The sequence below is a fragment of the Heloderma suspectum genome, chromosome 2, assembly GCF_057233095.1.
Source record: "Heloderma suspectum isolate Gila_16-S chromosome 2, 16-S_ref, whole genome shotgun sequence".
In the NCBI taxonomy this organism is placed as follows: Eukaryota; Metazoa; Chordata; class Lepidosauria; order Squamata; family Helodermatidae; genus Heloderma; species Heloderma suspectum.
The window spans coordinates 367,141,487-367,160,788 of record NC_139459.1 but is presented as its reverse complement, the minus strand read 5'-3'; the positions used below and the strand labels follow the sequence as shown (position 1 = coordinate 367,160,788).

Sequence of the window (19,302 nt, the reverse complement as noted above, 5' to 3'; positions counted from 1 at the left end):
CACTGTCCCCACCACAGCCGCCACCGCCGCCACCATCCTCACCCTGCCAACTACTGAGGCCTGGACACACGCAACGACTCTTACTGCAGGGGGGTGCCATTTTTAAAGTGGCAGCCTCCAGGAAGTTCCAGGAGGTTGCCATTTTAATAATGGCAACTCCATGCAAGAAGACCAGTTGCTGCGCATGTCCAGGCCTTGGCAGTTGGTGGTGGTGAGGGCAGCGGCAGCGAGGATGGTGGTGGAGAAGGCGGCGAGGGCGGCAGTGGCGGCAGCATTGATGGAGGCGGTGGCAAGGACAACGATGGCAGAGGAGGTGGCGGCAAGGTAAGGGGGTTTGTGCGGGGGCATCGGAGGTACCTGAAGCGGGGTTCACCATCTGAATCCCACTTTGGGTTTGGGGCTGAGGCAGGTCGCCCCCCCCCGAATCTGCTCAGGTCGGATTGGGCCCGCCTCGGAAGCCGTAAAGCTTCTTCAGCCATAACACCCTTCATCATGGGTTCTTCATCCATAACACTCTCTCCATTGTTGCATGGAGTTGGCTGGAATGTCCATCCTTCCTCCACTGTTTGGTCTTCTGTTGACAGGGCAGTTTTTTGAAGGCTGTCTGTTTCTGTGCTACCAGGTTTCTGAAGACCATATTTGCAGGGAAGCAGGACCATGGAAAGTTCTGGCCTCTGGCTTACTCTGGCATGGAAGTCCGCACTAGAGTGGGCACTGTGATATGTTTAATACTTCTGGGTTGTGGAATAGTGTTTACTATGTGTTCTGGGTAGGTGATGCCATTGGCTTATTTGGATATTGTTGCCAGTTGATGGTTTCCTTCCATTTGTGGGGGAAAAATGCTTTTGTCATCATATAAAACTGTTGGGGTGGGGTGGCAACAAAGATGGCATTATGGCAAATGCAAGACCACAGCCTAGTTCTAACTTGAGAGGGCAGTTTAAAACAAATTGAAACATTTAAGTTTAAACAACATTTTTCAAGCTATAATATTTTACAATGCCATGTTGTTCAGTCGTTAAGTCATGTCCGACTTTTCGTGACCCCAAGGACCACAGCACTCCAGGCCTTCCTGTCCTCCGCTCTTTCCCGGAGTGTGCTCAAGGCCATATTCATTGCATCGGTGATGCTATCTAGCCATCTCATTCTCTGCCGTCCCCTTCTCCTTTTGCCTTCAATCTTTCCCAGCATCAGGGTCTTTTCCAGGGAGTTTTCTCTTCGCATTAGGTGGCCAAAATATTTGAGCTTCAGCTTCAGTATCTGTCCTTCCAATGAGCAGTCAGGGTTGACCTCCTTTAGGATTGACTGATTTGACCTCCTTGCAGTCCAGGGGACTCGTAAGAGTCTTCTCCAGCACCATACAATGCCATATCCTTTATTATATAATGTGCTGACACTTCAGTCCTTTGTGAAGAAGTTCTGTACAGTGCTGCCATGTTGCCCAGGCGCCATGACCAGGGCCTCTCCCACACTGATCGTCTGCATTGCAGACTGCCGGATCCCCTGCTCCTCACAGCCATTCTGGTCCTAATTGCCAAGGACAGAGGTGGGGAACCACTTTCACCCTGATGGCCAAACTCAATTTTGGAGAAGCTCTTTGGGACAGCATTCCAGTGGTGGGTGGGACTGATGGCAAAAGGGTGGGGCCAAAGCAAAAAAGGTAGGTTCAAATATAAAATGACCCCCATATTTGGGGGTGGAGCCAAGGGAAGGGGGCATGGCCCTCTGAAGAACACCAGAGAACTGGATTGGGACCCCAGGAGGTCCAGATTTGGCCCACAGACCCGAGGTTCTCCACCCCTGGCCTAGGCTGTACTGTCCTGCATCCAGAATCTGCTGCCATTTCCAACTGCTGATCAATAGAATTAAAAGAAAATACACCACTAAAGAAGAACTGCTAATTATACAATCACAGGTTGTATTCACCAATGTTCACCCCTATGATTTTGGAATGTGGTGGTGGCATTTGCTCAGAACAGGGAAAATGCCTTGAATTGGAAGAACTGATAGGCCAGCCCTCACCTGATTCTTAGAGAAGGCTTACTGATTCCATTCCATAGGAGAAATGCATATGACCAGCATGTTAGATTCTTACATTCTTTCTTTTCATAAGCTGATCCCTGTTGTTCATCTCAGGCCTCAGCAAGATAATGTAGCATTTGGGGAAAAAGATACAACCCAGTAACCCAGCACTGGAGGCTAAAATAGAAAAGATCTCCACAGCTACCATATATTTCCCCTTGGTGCTCAGGTAGGTTGGAACAAAAGACAACCAAACACTGGAAAATACCAGCATGCTGAAGGTGATGAACCTAGCTTCATTAAAACTGTCAGGCAACTTCCTTGCTAGGAAAGCCACAGTGAAGCTGATGATAGACAGAAGTCCCATGTAGCCTAGGATGAGATAAAACATGAGGACAGACCCTTCATTACATTCTGCTACAATCTCTTCTGTCACTGACTTCATATCCACATCTGGGAATGGAGCAGAGGTTCCAAGCCAGATGGCACAAATTCCAGCTTGGATGAGAGAGCAGGAAAGAACTATGGAGTTTGCCAATCTTTTCCCCACCCACTTCCTCATGCTGGATCCTGGTTGGGTGGCCATGAAGGCTACAACCACAGTGATGGTTTTGGCCAACACACAAGACACAGCTATGGAGAAGATGATGCCAAAAGCAGACTGTCGGAGAAAACAGGTTATCTTCCCTGGCCTTCCAAGAAAGAGGAAAGAACAGAGGAAGCAGAGCAACAGGGAGATGAGGAGAGTGTAGGTGAGATCCTGATTGTTAGCTTTGACTATGGGGGTGTCTTCATGCTTAATAAATGTCCCCAGTGTGAAAGCTGTAATGCAGGAAAATGAAACAGCAACCAAGACTAAACTGATCCCTAAAGGTTCTTCATAAGAAAGAAAGGTTATAACTTTGGGGATGCATCCATCTTTTTTTTTGCTTGGATATTGATCATCTGGACATCTGAAACAGTCATTTGTATCTGAAAAAAGAAAGGAAGAGGGGCCATGAGATATGGAGGACAAATCTTGTGACTACAACCATTTTGGCCACAGCATCCAAGTCACTGTTCATGCTCGGGTGGATCCATGACAGGGCTGGTCCCTCCATTAGGGTTTCTCTGCTTCAAATACAATGAATTTGACTGAACAAAATAATCTGAAAGGACATTTCAATATCATTTTATTGTTATTACTGTTAATATTTTTATTGGCTGGAAGTGCCCCTTATCAACTGTCTAGTTCCTAAAGAAAAGGCCAGGAAATACTGGAAAAAGCACTGCAGCAATACACAAGAAGAGATAGTTCTTCAATCTTCATTCCACGGTAAGACCACAAATCAGCAATTAACAGTGGAACAACTGTAACCCCAGAATGCTGCAAAGCCATCAGGAAAGTTGCAGAAAAGGGCAACTAAAATGATCAAGGGGCTGGAACATATCCCCTATGAGGAAAGATCACAATAGCTGGGGTTGTTTAGCTTGGAAAAAAGGAGGGTAAGGGGAGACATGATAGAGGTGTACAGAATTATGCATGGAGTGGAGAACATGGATAGGGAGATATTTTTCTCCCTCTCTGAAAATACTAGAACCCAGGGTCATCCCATTAAGTTGATTGGTGGGAGATTCAGGACAGATAAAAGAAAGTACTTCTTTGCACAGCACTTAGTTAAACTATGGAATTCGCTACCTAAAGATGTAGTGATGCCCACCAATTTGGATGGCTTTAAAAGGGGGGGGGTAGATAAATACCTGGAGGAGAAGGCTATCAGTGGTTACTAGTAATGATGGCTATGTGCTACCTCCAGTACCAGAGGCAGTAAGTTTATATACACCAGTTGCTGGGGAACATGGGTGGGAGGGTGCTGTTGCACTCTTGCCCTGCTTGTGGGTTCCTGGTCAAAAGCTGGTTGGCTACTGTGTGAACATAACGCTGGCCTAGATGGACCCTTGGTCTGATCCAGCATGGGTCTTCTTATGTTCTTAATCATGTGTATCAATGCACATTAGAACACATTTAAGAAATGGGGAAATTTCCTCACCTTGACCACTTCTTTATTTATCTAGTACATTTACAACAAAATCCCATCCATGTCTACTCAGGACAGGAGTAAGTTATTTACTCCCAGTTAAGTCCCATTGAATTGTATTTGGAGAAGCTCTCGGGGGCCATGTTCCAGTGGTAGGAAGGGCTGAAGGCAAAATGAGCGAGACCCCCTCCCCCCAAGCCAACATATTGTAGCTTAAAACTCTGACTGCCAGTACCTAAGCCTTAAGAGAAGCATATCAATCTTCTAGAATGGGGGGAAACTGCACAAGTACCCAGAAACCACCAAATGATCGGAGGTTCGGGAAAAGGGGGTGGAGTCAACAGAAGGAAGTGGGGTCATGTGGATGGCTGGATTGGGGCCCTGGGCTTGAGGTTCTTGCTGAGGTTCTAGATACCTCCTTTCTTCCATCATGAAATTCAAAGGACGATACCTGAAGTTCTCAGGTGGTCTCCCATCCAGACACTGACCAGAACCAGACCTGCTTAGCTTCACAAGGTGGCTGCATCATATTGATATCATCTGTATCCACCGATTGACAAACCAACTGTACTATTTCCATGCATATGTGTACTTTTTCATTTGGTGAATGTTCATTTGTATAGCCTCTTGATGCTGGAAATGCGATTCCGTTTTGTTGTTCAATTGTATGTTGGAAAGTTTGTCTGCATGACTGATGCAGACAAACATATGGTGAGTAGCGGGGAGGGGGGAGTTAGAATGTTCACAGTTCGAACGGCGTCTCCTGATTAGCTGTTCCTTCCTCTGTTGGGAGAGCAAGGGAATAAGAGGCAGTTGGTTTTCTTTAGAGGCTTAGATAGGGATTGGCTTTCTGAGGAGTAGGATTAGGGCACCGAGCTCTAGCTTTGGGGGCGGTTAGATTCCCTTGGGAGGTGGAGGGAGGTATATTTATTATTTCAATGCCTTATTATTAGAAGGGGTAGGTTAGGTAAGGAATTAAGAAAAACTTGAAGCAATAATTTTACCACATAAAACTCAAACTGCATTGAAACATCTTATACCTTGTAAAGAAAATTTCATTTTTTACTTGTTCTTTCAAACCACACCATTCTCGGTCTTGTTTGTTACCGGAAAAAGGCTTAAATGAAACTATGAAAGAAATAAGCCATAGCCTATGAATTTACACCCACACTCTCCCACACACGTTGAAGGTTCTCTTCTCATGAGGAGGAGGGTGGTGGCAGCACCCTAAGAAAGGTGTATGGAAAGCTTTTCTTTAAAAAGGAGAAAAACACCACAGTAGTGGTTACTGAAGTTATAACTGATGTATTCCTTCCACACACACTCTCTCTAAGGCGTTATCTCAAGGAGAGGTTGAGAGAATATAGAGGTACTAAAATTCTGGAACTAGAATTTGTACTTGGTGCTGTAAAAAGATTTAGGAGGGGTGGTGATGATATAATAATCACAGGTGGGGGAGGGGTGATACGTCACACATGCATATGTGTAATTTTTCAGCTGGTAAATTTTCACTTGTATAACCTCTTTCTGTTGAAAAACATGGTATAATGTTTCACTTACCCGTCATGTTTGAAATCTTCCCCTCTGGGCATGGAACACAATTGTAGCAACAAAATTTCTCCCCTTCCTTCTTTTCCTTCTGAAAACCAGAAGTGCAGGAATTGGCACACAATGAAATGGGCAGCACCTGCTGGCAAACAGGAGAGGAGTTCAGGTGGGGACGCATCAGAAATTTTGTGTTGGTCATCACCTGATTTAAAAAAATAATAGTAGTTGTCCTAGGACAATGGAACGTACCACTGAAAATGCAGTAAATCATTTCCTGAGCTTTGCTGATTTCATGGGCCAGTGTTATCAGGAAAATAATTTTATTCACTTCCCTAACAACTCAAACAAAAATAATTGAGGCATGGCAAACAGGTTTTAGTTCTAAAAAAATTTTAAAATTGTTTTTGAATGTTGTGTGGGATGCCTCATTCTTTATGTATTATGTGATTGGAGGCACTGACTTTATCATAGAGACTAATAACCCATAACCGGGCAAGTTTCACAGCAAAGGACATGTCTGGTTTTTGAAAAATCCTTCCAGAAAATGGACTGAGAAATTTAAAACACTTTAATATCCATACCTGATTAAAATATTTGGGCCATACAATTATATCCTCATTAATAGTGAATTCTTTTCCTTCAAGTGCCTGGGGATCCATCTTTCCAACTTTCACTCTAAGGAAGGAGGTGTTTGGAAATATGACCATGTTTATTATGTCAAATCCACCTCCCATTTCCATCTTATCATTAAAAGACACCGTTTCTCCAGCTGAGTTGTTAAATGAAATGCCTTGAAGAAATGGATGGAGCTAGTGGGAAGAGGGAGGGATTAAAAAAAAAAAAAGACATTGGGTTGGATCCAGACTCATTCTTATTTAGAGAGGAACTATTGAAATCAGTAGGTCATAAGTTAATCATGACCATCTTAAGTCCTATTGATTTAAAAGGGCCTACTCTAAATATGGCTCGACAAGTGTGATAAATATGTTTGGGATGTTTTAAAAATGGGTTACCAAATTCATCCAGACTCAGAATGGACCTGAATACAATTTGTGGTCAGAAATCCATACATTTCTGAGCCTATGATGTGTTCCACAAAACAAAACAAAACAAAAATGTGTTGGCCAACATGTGCAAATGAGGAAAATACACAAAGAAAAATGTGTCCATTTCTAAAATGTCCACAGATGTGCTTTAGTCAGTGGGTGCATGCATCCAAAAATGCATTAAGTTTAAAAATATGTACATTAATGTGTGAATTAAAGAATAAATGACAAAAAATGCATACAGATTTTGGTAAAGATTTTTTAAAAAATCCACGTACAGGCAGAAACTAAACTGATTGACCTTGACTTCAAAAAAAGACAATCATGGTGACACCAAGCTTGACAGAAGTCTCCATCCCTAACTATGGCACTATTTGCATCCCACCCATTGAAATCTTCATGGTGAGATTTAGGAACAAACACTCTTCCTTTCCCATTTCATGTAGACATCTAGACTCAGTCTAATAAACAGTGTATCTGCTTTTGCAATAAAAAGCTGAACATTTACATCTAAATTAATTCCAAGCTCCATGACTAAGAGGAAATATGAATCCACCAAGCTTTGTCAATATGACACTATTTCACTAGTTATTCATGGAGGAGGAAGCAGGATGTTGTCTCACTTTTTACTCATCTGTTCATGGCAACAAAGACATTTAATTGTGAAGATATTACCTGCCAAGGTTTGAGGTCTTGGAATTTAAATCTTTTACATTCCACCATTGCTTTCAGTTTAGATGAGATTAGGGCATTCAAAGCATGTGCCACAGCATAGACAGCATTGTAAATACTGTAACTGTGGCCAGTCACATGCATTTCAAAAAATGCCCCAGGAAGATTCTCCAGCCACTCTTCCCCAGAACATGCTTCACTATCTCTTGTTGGCTCATTGCAATCGGGAAAAGAACAGTCGAATGCTTGTTCCCAGAACTCCTTGAGTAAAGTATTTGTTTGTGTCCTGCAAGGTTTTATTGTTAGAAGAAATTTATCAAACCCTTTAAGTTCATTTGAGTGAACAGTGAAGGAAAGGGCACCGTACAACAATTGCAAATCGGAGTCTCCAAATCTCGTTAATGCAAAATCCATCTGGGCTGTCATAATCCACAACTTTTCAAACTTTTCTTCTATGTAATCGTTCACAATCTTCAGCAGTATAATGCTCATAGTTTCTCCATAGAAAACAACTATATTGGCTTTACTGCCTGTAAAATGTACATATATATTTGATTTCAGGTGACCAAAGCTCTCTTTTGAAAACCAAACAGCTTGTTTGGGAATTCTTTCCACGAAGGCTGAACAGATTCCATTCTGGGAAAGCAAAGGCTCCAGAACCTGCAAGAAATGTGCTCCACTCTCATCATCCACAACAAGGAGGCCGACCCATGTCCACCCAAAATGCTTAAGCAAGTGGATAATCCCAGTGTACTGATGGGCCTCACTTGGGACCATGCGGTAAAAAGAAGGAAACTGCGTTGTGAAACTCTCCTCTGGGGCAAAGGAGCCATAGGTGAGCTAAAAGAAAACATCTGGTTATTCTGCAGGCTGGTTAGCAGGAATGTCTGAGTCTGCGCCTATGTATGTGTCTGCTTGTGCAATGAACATTTGCTTAAGTAAACGCAAGCTTTGAGGATAGAAAGCTCAATGACAGTTAAATCAAAACATTGGATACAAATATAGTATACCAGCACCAGCCTTCCCAAACAGGTGCCCTCCAGATGTGTTGGCCTACAATACCCATCATGCCAGGCAGAATGGTCAATGATGGGAGTTGCAATCAATATACAGAGTAGCCCCAAAGTAGGTATACGGTATAGTTTATTTGCATTTTATTACATTGTTTATTACATTTACATTTGTTTAACACTGTTTAATCTCGTAAGTGCTCGAAATGTATTCCATCAATGTTGCAACATTCCTCGAACCAGTCCAGAACACTGTTGACACACAGTATGACACAAATTCCGGTCTGCATCAATGTCCATAAATGCTTCCGAGATGAACTCTTTTAATTCGTCCACCGTCTGGGGATTCCTCTCAAAAACCTTATTCTTTACTAAGCCCCCTCAAAAGAAGTCCGTTGGTGTTAAGTTGGGTGAACGTGCGGCCATTCAATGCTGCCACGTCGTCTGATCCAATGCTGTGGGAAGGTGTTGTCAAGATAGTCCCTTACTGCAAAAGCATAATGAGGAGGTGCCCCATCTTGTTGGAAGAGCAGTTCGGCGAAGTTAGCCCTGGTTCTGAGTTGTGGCACTACCATGTCGCGTAACATGTTTAGGTAATTGTTACTATCCACAGTTGCATTGAAGAAAACCGGTCCTACAACATCTTCGCTGGACAGTGCACCCCATACTGTGACACCTGGCTGGTTCAGTTGAGATGTGATAGTCAAATGAGGATTTTCATCTGCCCAATACACACAGTTATGCCTGTTCACGTGGCCTGACAACTTGAAAGAAGCCTCATCTGACCAGATGATCTTATCAAGGAGGTCTGGTTCGTTAGAGATTTGGTTATGCATCATCTCACAAAATTGCAACTGACAGTCTGGGTCGTCCTCCAGAAGACCATATAACAGTCTTGGACTGTATGGCTTCCATTTCAATTTACGCATTAAGTGTTGCAAGGACGTTCTAGGTATGGATAGATGCTTAGACGCACGTTGTGTGGACTTTTTCGGACTGTTCACAAATGTCAGAGCGACTCTCATTTCATTTTCCTCTGTCATAGACGTCCTAGGACGTCCAGATTTCGGTGCATTAGCCACTGCACCTGTTGCTTCAAATGTATCTCTAAGACGATAAATTGTCAGACGTGTTGGTGGAGGAGTGTCAGATGCTTCTTGCCACGCTGTGCGCACCTGCTCAGCATCTTCAGTCTTCCAGTACTGCTTTAGAATCCACTTCCTTTGTTCTTGACTGAAGTTTGCTGCCATCATTCACAATATCAGTAAAAAAAAAAAACTAAACAACTAAACAACTGTATACCTACTTAAGGGCCTCACTCCCCTCACTCTCTACACTTAACTGATTTAACTGTCACTCCCTGTCACTCACTCTTCCCAACTGTCATTCTGACTCCACCCACAGATCTTCTACTCACACATTCTCTCCCCCTCCCATCAACATTCTAAACAACTGTATACCTACTTTTGGGCCACCTCGTACCTGGATTCAATTTTTAATTTATTCATTACATTTCTATTCCACCCTCTAGCCAAAGCTCTCTGGGTGGTTGACAAAGATTAAGAACCATTACAAACACAGTATATATAGTATTAAAACCCATTTACATGCGAATATTTGAACCGACAGGACACACACAGACACACATATGTCTAATCAATTTTTAAACAAGAAAAATCCAGGTCCTGATTAAAACCTCAGGCATATGCTGCCAAATGCCTGAGAGAAGAGGAAAGCCTTAACTTGGCACCAACAAAGCTGGCACAGGCAGGGCCTCATGAGGGAGACTGATCCATAATTGGAGGCCACACCTTGGGAATCAGCAAACTAAAATGGACAGGCATGGGCGAATTTAATTCAGGTGACCATTATATCTACTACTGTGGGCAAGAATCCCATAGAAGAAATGGAGTAGCACTCATAGTCAACAAAAGGGTGGGAAAAGCAGTATTGGGGTACAATCTCAAAAATGATAGAATGATCTCAGTATGAATCTAAGGCAAACCATTCAACATCACAGTAATTCAAGTCTATGCCCCAACCACTGAGGCGGAAGAAGCTGAGGCTGATCGGTTCTATGAAGACCTACAATACCTTCTAGAACTAACACCAAAAAAAGAGGTCCTCTTCAGCATAGGGGATTGGAATGCTAAAGTAGGAAGTCAAGAAATCACCGGGATAACAGGCAAGCATGGCCTTGGTGTACAAAATGAAGCAGGACAAAGGCTAATAGAGTTTTGCCAGAGAACACACTGATCATAGCAAACACTCTTTTCCAACAGCACAAGAGGCGACTCTACACATGGACATCACCAGATGGTCAATATCGAAGTATTGATTATGTCCTTTGTAGCCAAAGATGGAGAAGCTCTATACAGTCAGTAAAAACAAAGACCTGGAGCTGACCGTGGCTCAGATCATGAGCGTCTTATTGCAAAATTTTGGCTTAAATTGAAGAACGTAGGGAAAACCACTAAACCGTTCAGGTATGACCTAAATCATATCCCTTATGAATATACAGTGGAGGTGAGGAATAGATTTCAGGGATTAGACCTGATAGACAGAGCGCCTGAGGAACTATGGACGGAGGTCCGTAACATATTCAGGAGGCAGCAACGAAATCCATCCCAAAGAAAAAGAAATGCAAGAAAGCAAAGTGGCTGTCTGATGAGGCTTTACAAGTAGCCGAGGAAAGAAGGGAAGCGAAAAGCAAGGGAGAAAGGGGAAGATATATCCAACTGAATGCAGAGTTCCAGAGAATAGCAAGGAGAGACAAGAAGGCCTTCTTAAATGAACAATGCAAAGAAATCAAGGAAAACAATAGAATAGGAAAGACTAGAGATCTCTTCAAGAAAATCGGAGATCTCAAGGGAACGTTTTGTGCAAAGATGGGCATGATAAAGGACAAAGAAGGCAGGGACCTAACAGAAGCAGATGAGATTAAGAAGAGGTGGAAAGAATACACAGAAGAACTATACAGGAAAGATCTGAATGTCCCTGATAGCCATGATAGTGCGGTCACTGAACTTGAGCCGGACATCCTCGAGAGTGAAGTCAAGTGGGCCTTAGGAAGCATTACTAACAACAAAGCTAGCGGAGATGACAGTCTTCCAGCTGAGCTATTTAAAATCCTAAAAGATGATGCTGTTAAAGTGCTGCACTCAATATGCCAACAAATTTGGAACACTCAACAATGGCCACAAGACTGGAAAAGGTCAGTTTACATTCCAATTCCAAAGAAGGGCAACGCCAAAGAGTGTTCAAACTACCGCACAATTGCGCTCATTTCACATGCCAGCAAGGTGATGCTCAAAATCCTACAAGCTAGGCTTCAGCAGTATGCGAACCGACCGGAAGTACAAGCTGGGTTTCGAAGAGGTGGAGGAACTAGAGATCAAATCGCCAACATTCGCTGGATCATGGAGAAAGCAAGAAAATTCCAGAAAAACGTCTATTTCTGCTTCATTGACTATGCTAAAGCCTTTGATTGTGTGGATAACAACAAACTGTGGCAAATTCTGAAAGAGATGGGAGTACCAGAACACCTTACCTGTCTCCTGAGAAACCTGTACAAGGGTCAAGAAGCAGCAGTAAGAACCGGACATGGAAAAACCGACTGGTTCAAAAGTGGGAAAGGAGTACGACAAGGCTGTATATTGTCGCCCTGCTTATTTAATTTATATGCAGAGTACATCATGAGAAACGCCGGGTTGGATGAATCACAGGTCGGAATTAAGATTGCTGGGAGAATTATCAACAACCTCAGATACGCAGACGATACCACCCTAATGGCAGAAAGCGAAGAGGATCTCAAGAGCCTCTTGTTGAAGGTGAAAGAGGAGAGTGCAAAAGCTGGTTTGAAACTCAACATTAAAAAAACAAAGATCATGGCATCTGCCCCCATCACTTCCTGGCATATAGAAGGGGAAGAAATGGAAGCAGTGACAGATTTTACTTTCTTGGGCTCCAAGATCACCGCAGACGGTGACTGTAGCCATGAAATTAAAAGACGTTTGCTCCTTGGGAGGAAAGCTATAGCACACCTAGACAGCATAGTAAGAAGCAGAGACATCACCTTGCCGACAACGGTCTGTCTAATCAAAGCTATGGTTTTCCCAGTAGTAATGTATGGCTGTGAGAACTGGACTATAAGGAAGGCTGAGCGCCGAAGAATCAATGCTTTCGAACTGTCGTGCTGGAGAAGACTCTTACGAGTCCCCTGGACTGCAAGGGGGTCAAATCAGTCCATACTAAAGAAAATAAATCCTGAGTGCTCATTGGAAGGACAGATACTGAAGCTGAAGCTCAAATATTTTGGCCACCCAATGCGAAGAGAAAACTCACTGGAAAAGACCCTGATGCTAGGAAAGACTGAAGGCAAAAGGAGAAGGGGACGGCAGAGAATGAGATGGCTAGATAGCATCACCAATGCAATGAATATGGACTTGAGCACACTCCGGGAGAGAGTGGAGGACAGGAAGGCCTGGCGTGTTATGGTCCATGGGGTCACGAAGAGTCGGGCATGACTTAACGACTGAACAACAAAAATCAACCAAGAAGGCAAAAAGCTGCCGATGGGAAAAGCTGCTGTAAGTCTAAACCTCTGCAAACAATGATCTGACCATGAGAAAGAGATGGATTCACTGTCCCTGAACCTGGATGGCATGAGGTTGAGGAAGCCTGCAATATATGATAGCATTTCTCAGAAACATTTATTACATTGCATTCACTTTTTATAGTAATGTGCATTCTTTCCTTATTCATAGGAAAAATTATGTTATAGATATTAAATAGACTAAACTAAACATCATTACTCAGGTCCCCTGTGGGGGTTCAGCTGTTCAGGACAAAGGGCTTATAAGGGAGCCACTCTATCCATCCTAGAGTTCTGAAAGAAGTCGTATATGAAATTGTTGATCTTCTAGCCAAAATATGCAACAAGTCCCTAAGATCAGCGTCTGTACCAAGCTCTGACTTTGCCCCTTTGACAGGACTGGAAGATAGCCAGTGTAACACCATTTTTTTTTTAAAGGTCCAGGGAGGATCCAAGTAATTACAGGCCAGTTAGCTTAACATCTGTTCCAGGTAAGTTGGTTGAAAGTAGGCTGTGCACCGCCTCATTACGAAGCCCACATAATGAGGCAAAGTGGGCTGATTTGGTGCAGAATCCTCATGATACGAGGCGCGTCAGAGCAGTACTGAGGCACCCCGGAGCAAAGCCTGCCTCCCCCAGGCCCCGCCAGCCTGCCTGCTTCCTCCAGGCTTTGTCTGCCTGCCTCCCCCAGGCCCCGCCAGCCTGCCTGCTTCCTCCAGGCTTTGTCTGCCTGCCTCCCCCAGGCTCCGCCAGCCTGCCTGCCTCCTCCAGGCTTCACCTGCCTGCCTGCCTGCCTGATGCTCCGCCAGCCTGCCTGCATCCTCCAAGCTCCTCCAGCCTGCCTGCCTGCCTCCCCCGGGCCCCTCCACCCTGCCAGCCTCCCCCAGGCTCCACCAGCTTGCCTGCCTCCTCCAGGCTTCACCTGCCTGCCTGCCTGCCTCAGGCTCTGCCAGCCTGCCTGCCCCCTCCAAGCTCCTCCAGCCTGCCTGATTTCCCCTGGCTCTGCCTGCCTGCCTGCCCCAGGCTCTGCGAGCCTGCCTGACTCCTCCAGGCTCCACCAGCCTGCCTGCCTGCCTGCCCGCCCGCCCCAGGATCTGCCAGCCCATCTGCCTCCACCAGGCTCTGCCAGCCAGCCTCCTTCTGCTGGCCTTTCTCTGCCCACCTCCACCTGCCCACCTCTGCTTGGCTCTGAGCTTTCACTTAAATGCACACTGGCTCAGTGGACCCCGGTTGTCCAAACGTTTCTTCTTCTTCAGAAAGCATTTGCCCTGTGGCTTTTACTCGTGATTGTCCCATCATTCCTCTAGATTTAACTCACCTTGGAGGTGGTGGAGCCATCTTATAAGCAGAAATCTCTGAGATGACGACAGTGCCCCCTTCCCCACAGTCTTTCCCGCCCCTAGTTGTGTGTGTATGTGTGGATTCAGCCATAGACAGGCTGAGCCGGTGATTCTTCTGAATAAGGGTTGTTTTGCACTTCAAAGATTAGGGACCTCTGCTTCCACGCACTTTCCCTTCTGAGTTTGGTCTGAGTTTCTGGGAATATCAAATTCAACCTGTGCCTAGCACACAAGCCAGTGGGCCAAACTGCCCAGGCTTTGGAGGATGCGATGCCCATGAGGGGGGCTGGGAGGGGCCAAGGTGTCACATACATACTTGGAAACAGGGAGAAGTTACAGCTCTTTGCTTTGAGAGTTTCTGTGGAAAACATCAGACTTAACTTCATGTAGCACAAAAACCACTGGGCCAAGCTGTCTGAAATTTTGCAGGTGGCCTCCTCTCCAAGGGGGAGGAGAGGTCCCCAAATTTCATGCCTGTATCTTAAAAACTAAAAAAAGTTATATCCATTTGTGTTTTCCCATGCAAGTCAATGGGAAAACGCCAAAAACAGGCTATGGCCAACCTAGACAGCATAGTAAGAAGCAGAGACATCACCTTGCCGACAAAGGTCCGTCTAATCAAAGCTATGGTTTTCCCAGTAGTAATGTATGGCTGTGAGAGCTGGACTATAAGGAAGGCTGAGCGCCGAAGAATTGATGCTTTCGAACTGTGGTGCTGGAGAAGACTCTTACGAGTCCCCTGGACTGCAAGGAGGTCAAATCAGTCCATCCTAAAGGAAATCAACCCTGAGTGCTCATTGGAAGGACAGATAATGAAGCTGAAGCTCCAATATTTTGGCCACCTAATGCGAAGAGAAAACTCCCTGGAAAAGACCCTGATGCTGGGAAAGACTGAAGGCAAAAGGAGAAGGGGACGGCAGAGGATGAGATGGCTAGATAGCATCACGGATGCAATGAATATGAACTTGAGCACGCTCCGGGAGAGAGCGCAGGGCAGGAAGGCCTGGCGTGCTATGGTCCATGGGGTCACGAAGAGTCGGGCATGACTTAACGACTGAACAACAAAAATCAACCAAGAAGGCAAAAAGCTGCCGATGGGAAAAGCTGCTGTAAGTCTAAACCTCTGCAAACAATGATCTGACCATGAGAAAGAGATGGATTCACTGTCCCTGAACCTGGATGGCATGAGGTTGAGGAAGCCTGCAATATATGATAGCATTTCTCAGAAACATTTATTACATTGCATTCACTTTTTATAGTAATGTGCATTCTTTCCTTATTCATAGGAAAAATTATGTTATAGATATTAAATAGACTAAACTAAACATCATTACTCAGGTCCCCTGTGGGGGTTCAGCTGTTCAGGACAAAGGGCTTATAAGGGAGCCACTCTATCCATCCTAGAGTTCTGAAAGAAGTCGTATATGAAATTGTTGATCTTCTAGCCAAAATATGCAACAAGTCCCTAAGATCAGCGTCTGTACCAAGCTCTGACTTTGCCCCTTTGACAGGACTGGAAGATAGCCAGTGTAACACCAGTGTAACACCATTTTTTTTTAAAGGTCCAGGGAGGATCCAAGTAATTACAGGCCAGTTAGCTTAACATCTGGCAAAAGGAGAAGGGGACGGCAGAGGATGAGATGGCTAGATAGCATCACGGATGCAATGAATATGAACTTGAGCACGCTCCGGGAGAGAGCGCAGGGCAGGAAGGCCTGGCGTGCTATGGTCCATGGGGTCATGAAGAGTCGGACACGACTGAACGACTGAACAACAACAACAACAACAACAACAACAAAGTGGAGGGGGTCCAAATTGGTCTGAGGCAGATAGAGGTCACTTCAGATAATCCGAAATGGCATCTGAAGCGGATCCGGGTGTGTGTGTCTGTGCACAGCCCTAATAGGAAGCATTATTAACGATAAAATTAGTAAGCATATAAAAGGACAAGCCTTGTTGAAAAAGAATCTACACGGCTTCAGTAAAAGTAAGTCCTGTCTCACTAACCTTTTCAAGTTCTTTGAGAGGGTCAATAAACATGTAGACAAGCGTGATCCAGTAGACATTGTCTACTTGGACTGCCAAAAGGCTACTGACAAAGTCCTTCACCAAGGACTCCTGAACAAACTTAGCAGTCATAGAATAAGAGGAGAGGTCCTCTTATGGATCAGTAACTGGTTAAAGAACAGAAAGCAGAGAGTAGGAATAAACTGTAAATTCTCCCAGTGGAGGGATGTAAATAGTGGGATCCCATAGGGATTTGTATTAGAACCAATGCTTTTCAACCTGTTCATAAATGATCTGGAGTTAGGAATCAGCAGTGAAGTGGCCAAGGTTGCCAATGACACCAAATTATTTAGGGTGGTTAAAACAAAAAGGGATTGTGAAGAGCTCCAAAAGGATCTCTCCAAAATGGGAGAATGGGCATCTACATGGCAAATGCAGTTCAAGGTAAGCAAGTGTAAAGTGATGAACGTTGGGACAAAAGATTCCAACTTCAAGTATAGCCTGATGGGATCTGATCTAGTGGTGAGTGACTGACCAAGAAAGAGATCTTGGGGTTGTGGTGGACATCTTGATGAAAATGCCAATCAAGTGTGTGGGTGCTATAAACCCCTCAAACTTCGTGTTAGGCTTAATTAGGAAGGGAACTGAAAATAAAACTGCAAATATCATACTGCTGTTATACAAATCTATGGTGCGGCCACACTTGGAATACTGTGTACAGTTCTGGTCACCGCACCTAAAAAACATATTTTAGAGCTGGAAACAGTGCAGAGGAGGGAAACTAAAATGATCCAGGGGCTGGAGCAACTCCCATATGTGGGAAAGTTACAGGAGCTGGAATTATTTAGCTAGGAAAAAAGGCGAATAAGGGGAGACATGATAGAGGTGTACAGAATGATGCATTGTGTGGAGAACGTGGATAGGGTGACATTTTTCTCCCTCTCTCATAATGCTAGAACCTGGGGCCATCCCATGAAGCTGACTGGTGGGGGATTCAGGACAGTCCTTCTTCACACAGCTCATAGTTAAACTATGGTATTCGCTACCACAAGACATAGTGATGCCCACCAATTTGGATTACTTTAAAAGGGTTTAGACAAATTCATGGAGGATAAAGCTACTAGTCCTGATGGCTGCATGCTACCTCCAGTATCAGAAGCAGTATGCCTGTGTGCACCTGTTGCTGGGGAATATGGGTGGGAGGGTGCTGATGCTCTTATGTCTTGCTTGTGAGTTTCCAATCAACAGCTGGCTGGCCACTGTGTGAACAGAATGGTGGACTATATGGACCCTTGGTTTGATCCAGCATGGCTCTTCCTTTGTTCTTATGTTCTTTTTTCCTGCTTTGAGTTTTAAAATATATTTTCAAATACATTTAACTTTTAAATAACCTTGGCTCAGTTCTGGTTACACTCTCTCACTCACTGGGGCAATGTCAGAACCTCATTTTCAGAAATAATCTGAGGAAAATATCTCAATATATCATGCTTCCTGTGCATTCTGCCTGACTTTTGTCATTCTTCATTGGGCTTTATTTTTTAAAGTACTTATGATCTTTCGTTCTTTAGTTCGTTCGTTCGTTCGTTCTTTCTCTCAACCTTCAATCTTATATCTCCAATTCCCACACATTCTCCCCTCCATCTACTCATGTCTCCATCTGTGCAATTTATGAAAATACCCACACATCCATACACAGCTCCTACCTGTGGAATGTTGTAAAGGTTTAATATGTCTGACATACGGAAGGAGATATCAGCCCCAAGTCCCCCAATGATGGCCATGATGAGGTTTTTCTGGGTGTCACATTTGTAGTTGAGGACAAATTTATGTGATTTGAAGAGTAGCTCCAGAGTGGTCCGATAGGTCATCTTCATGTCATAGTAGCTATCACAGATGTAGAATCCCAGGGTAATATTGTGCAAGAGTTGGGGATACTTATTGATCTCATTTACAGCAAATGCCAAAGTCAGGACATGCTGATAGAACTTTGTCACCATACTGCAAAAAGAATCAATACTTAACAGAACTTAACTTAGCATGTACTTAACAGAATCAATAAAGAAAAGCTACCAATCTGAGCAGGAACTACAGAAAGAGGCATACAAATAGGGATGCATCAGACATTCCATTCAGTTCATTTTTTACCAGAATTGACCTAGTTTACACCTCCTTGAACTTAATGCAGACCGGAAAACAACCTGTGATTGAAATCCATACATTCCTGAGCTTGCTGTGTGATTCATGGAACAGAAAAAAATGTGTTCGAAAAACATGTACACTTGTAAATGTGCATAAAGTATGCACAACTATGCTTTAATGAATGGGAGAAAATATGTATATTTTTAAAATGTGCACAATTGATGTGCTCATGTGGAATAATGCACATGAGAATACATGCAGCTTTTCATGCAAAAAAGAAAAACAAACAAAGAAAAAAAACAAAGCTCACAATCTGATACAGATGTGAGTTAGGATGAGCTTTGAGGTGGAATTTGGAGAACCTTTATGAGCTCCAGTTTTGCTGATTTGCACATTCCAACATACAAGAGGAGTCAGGGACCCAGAACAGGGTCTCAAGTTGTGAAGCACAACTGAGAAGAGGATAATGGCAAAGCCTGGAAATGAGAATAGATGACATATATATGGTGTGACGAGTAAAACTTTGTATAATGTGAATGAGGGCCAGTCATGCAATGTACCAGGGTGAAAGAACCTATTTCGAAAATCATGGTGGTAGGATAGGAGGATAGATGAAGGCAGGAACTGAATAGTGCAGCATGAATGAATAGTGCAGCAAGCCTTTTCAAAGTGTTGGCCATAGTGTGTATGTAGCGGAAGACCACTTAGATGTCACTTCAGGCAGCAAAACCATGTCTTTTTTCCATGCTTTTAAGAACTGCGATGGTTAGCATGTTTGGATTAGGGTGGATTCTCCTATCTATTTGAATGGACTGCTGCTGTTGTAATTTGTTGTCTTGGTTTGTATGCTTTATTTTATTATCTTACATTTTTAGTCTATGGACGGGGTGATATTTGACTGCAAGC

The 19,302-nt window shown here is 43.9% G+C and overlaps 1 protein-coding gene across 1 annotated transcript; it reads right to left on the bottom strand.

The window, feature by feature from the left end:
- Positions 1-1,398: 1,398 nt before the first annotated feature.
- LOC146355915 (vomeronasal type-2 receptor 26-like) lies at positions 1,399-18,254 on the bottom strand. Its single transcript, XM_084836442.1, has 5 exons — positions 17,961-18,254; positions 6,170-6,397; positions 5,601-5,727; positions 2,096-2,994; positions 1,399-1,527 (listed from the first exon to the last, which is right to left on the bottom strand). The coding sequence occupies exons 1-5, from the start codon at positions 18,252-18,254 to the stop codon at positions 1,399-1,401; spliced, it is 1,677 nt and encodes a 558-aa protein (XP_084692568.1).
- Positions 18,255-19,302: the final 1,048 nt, after the last annotated feature.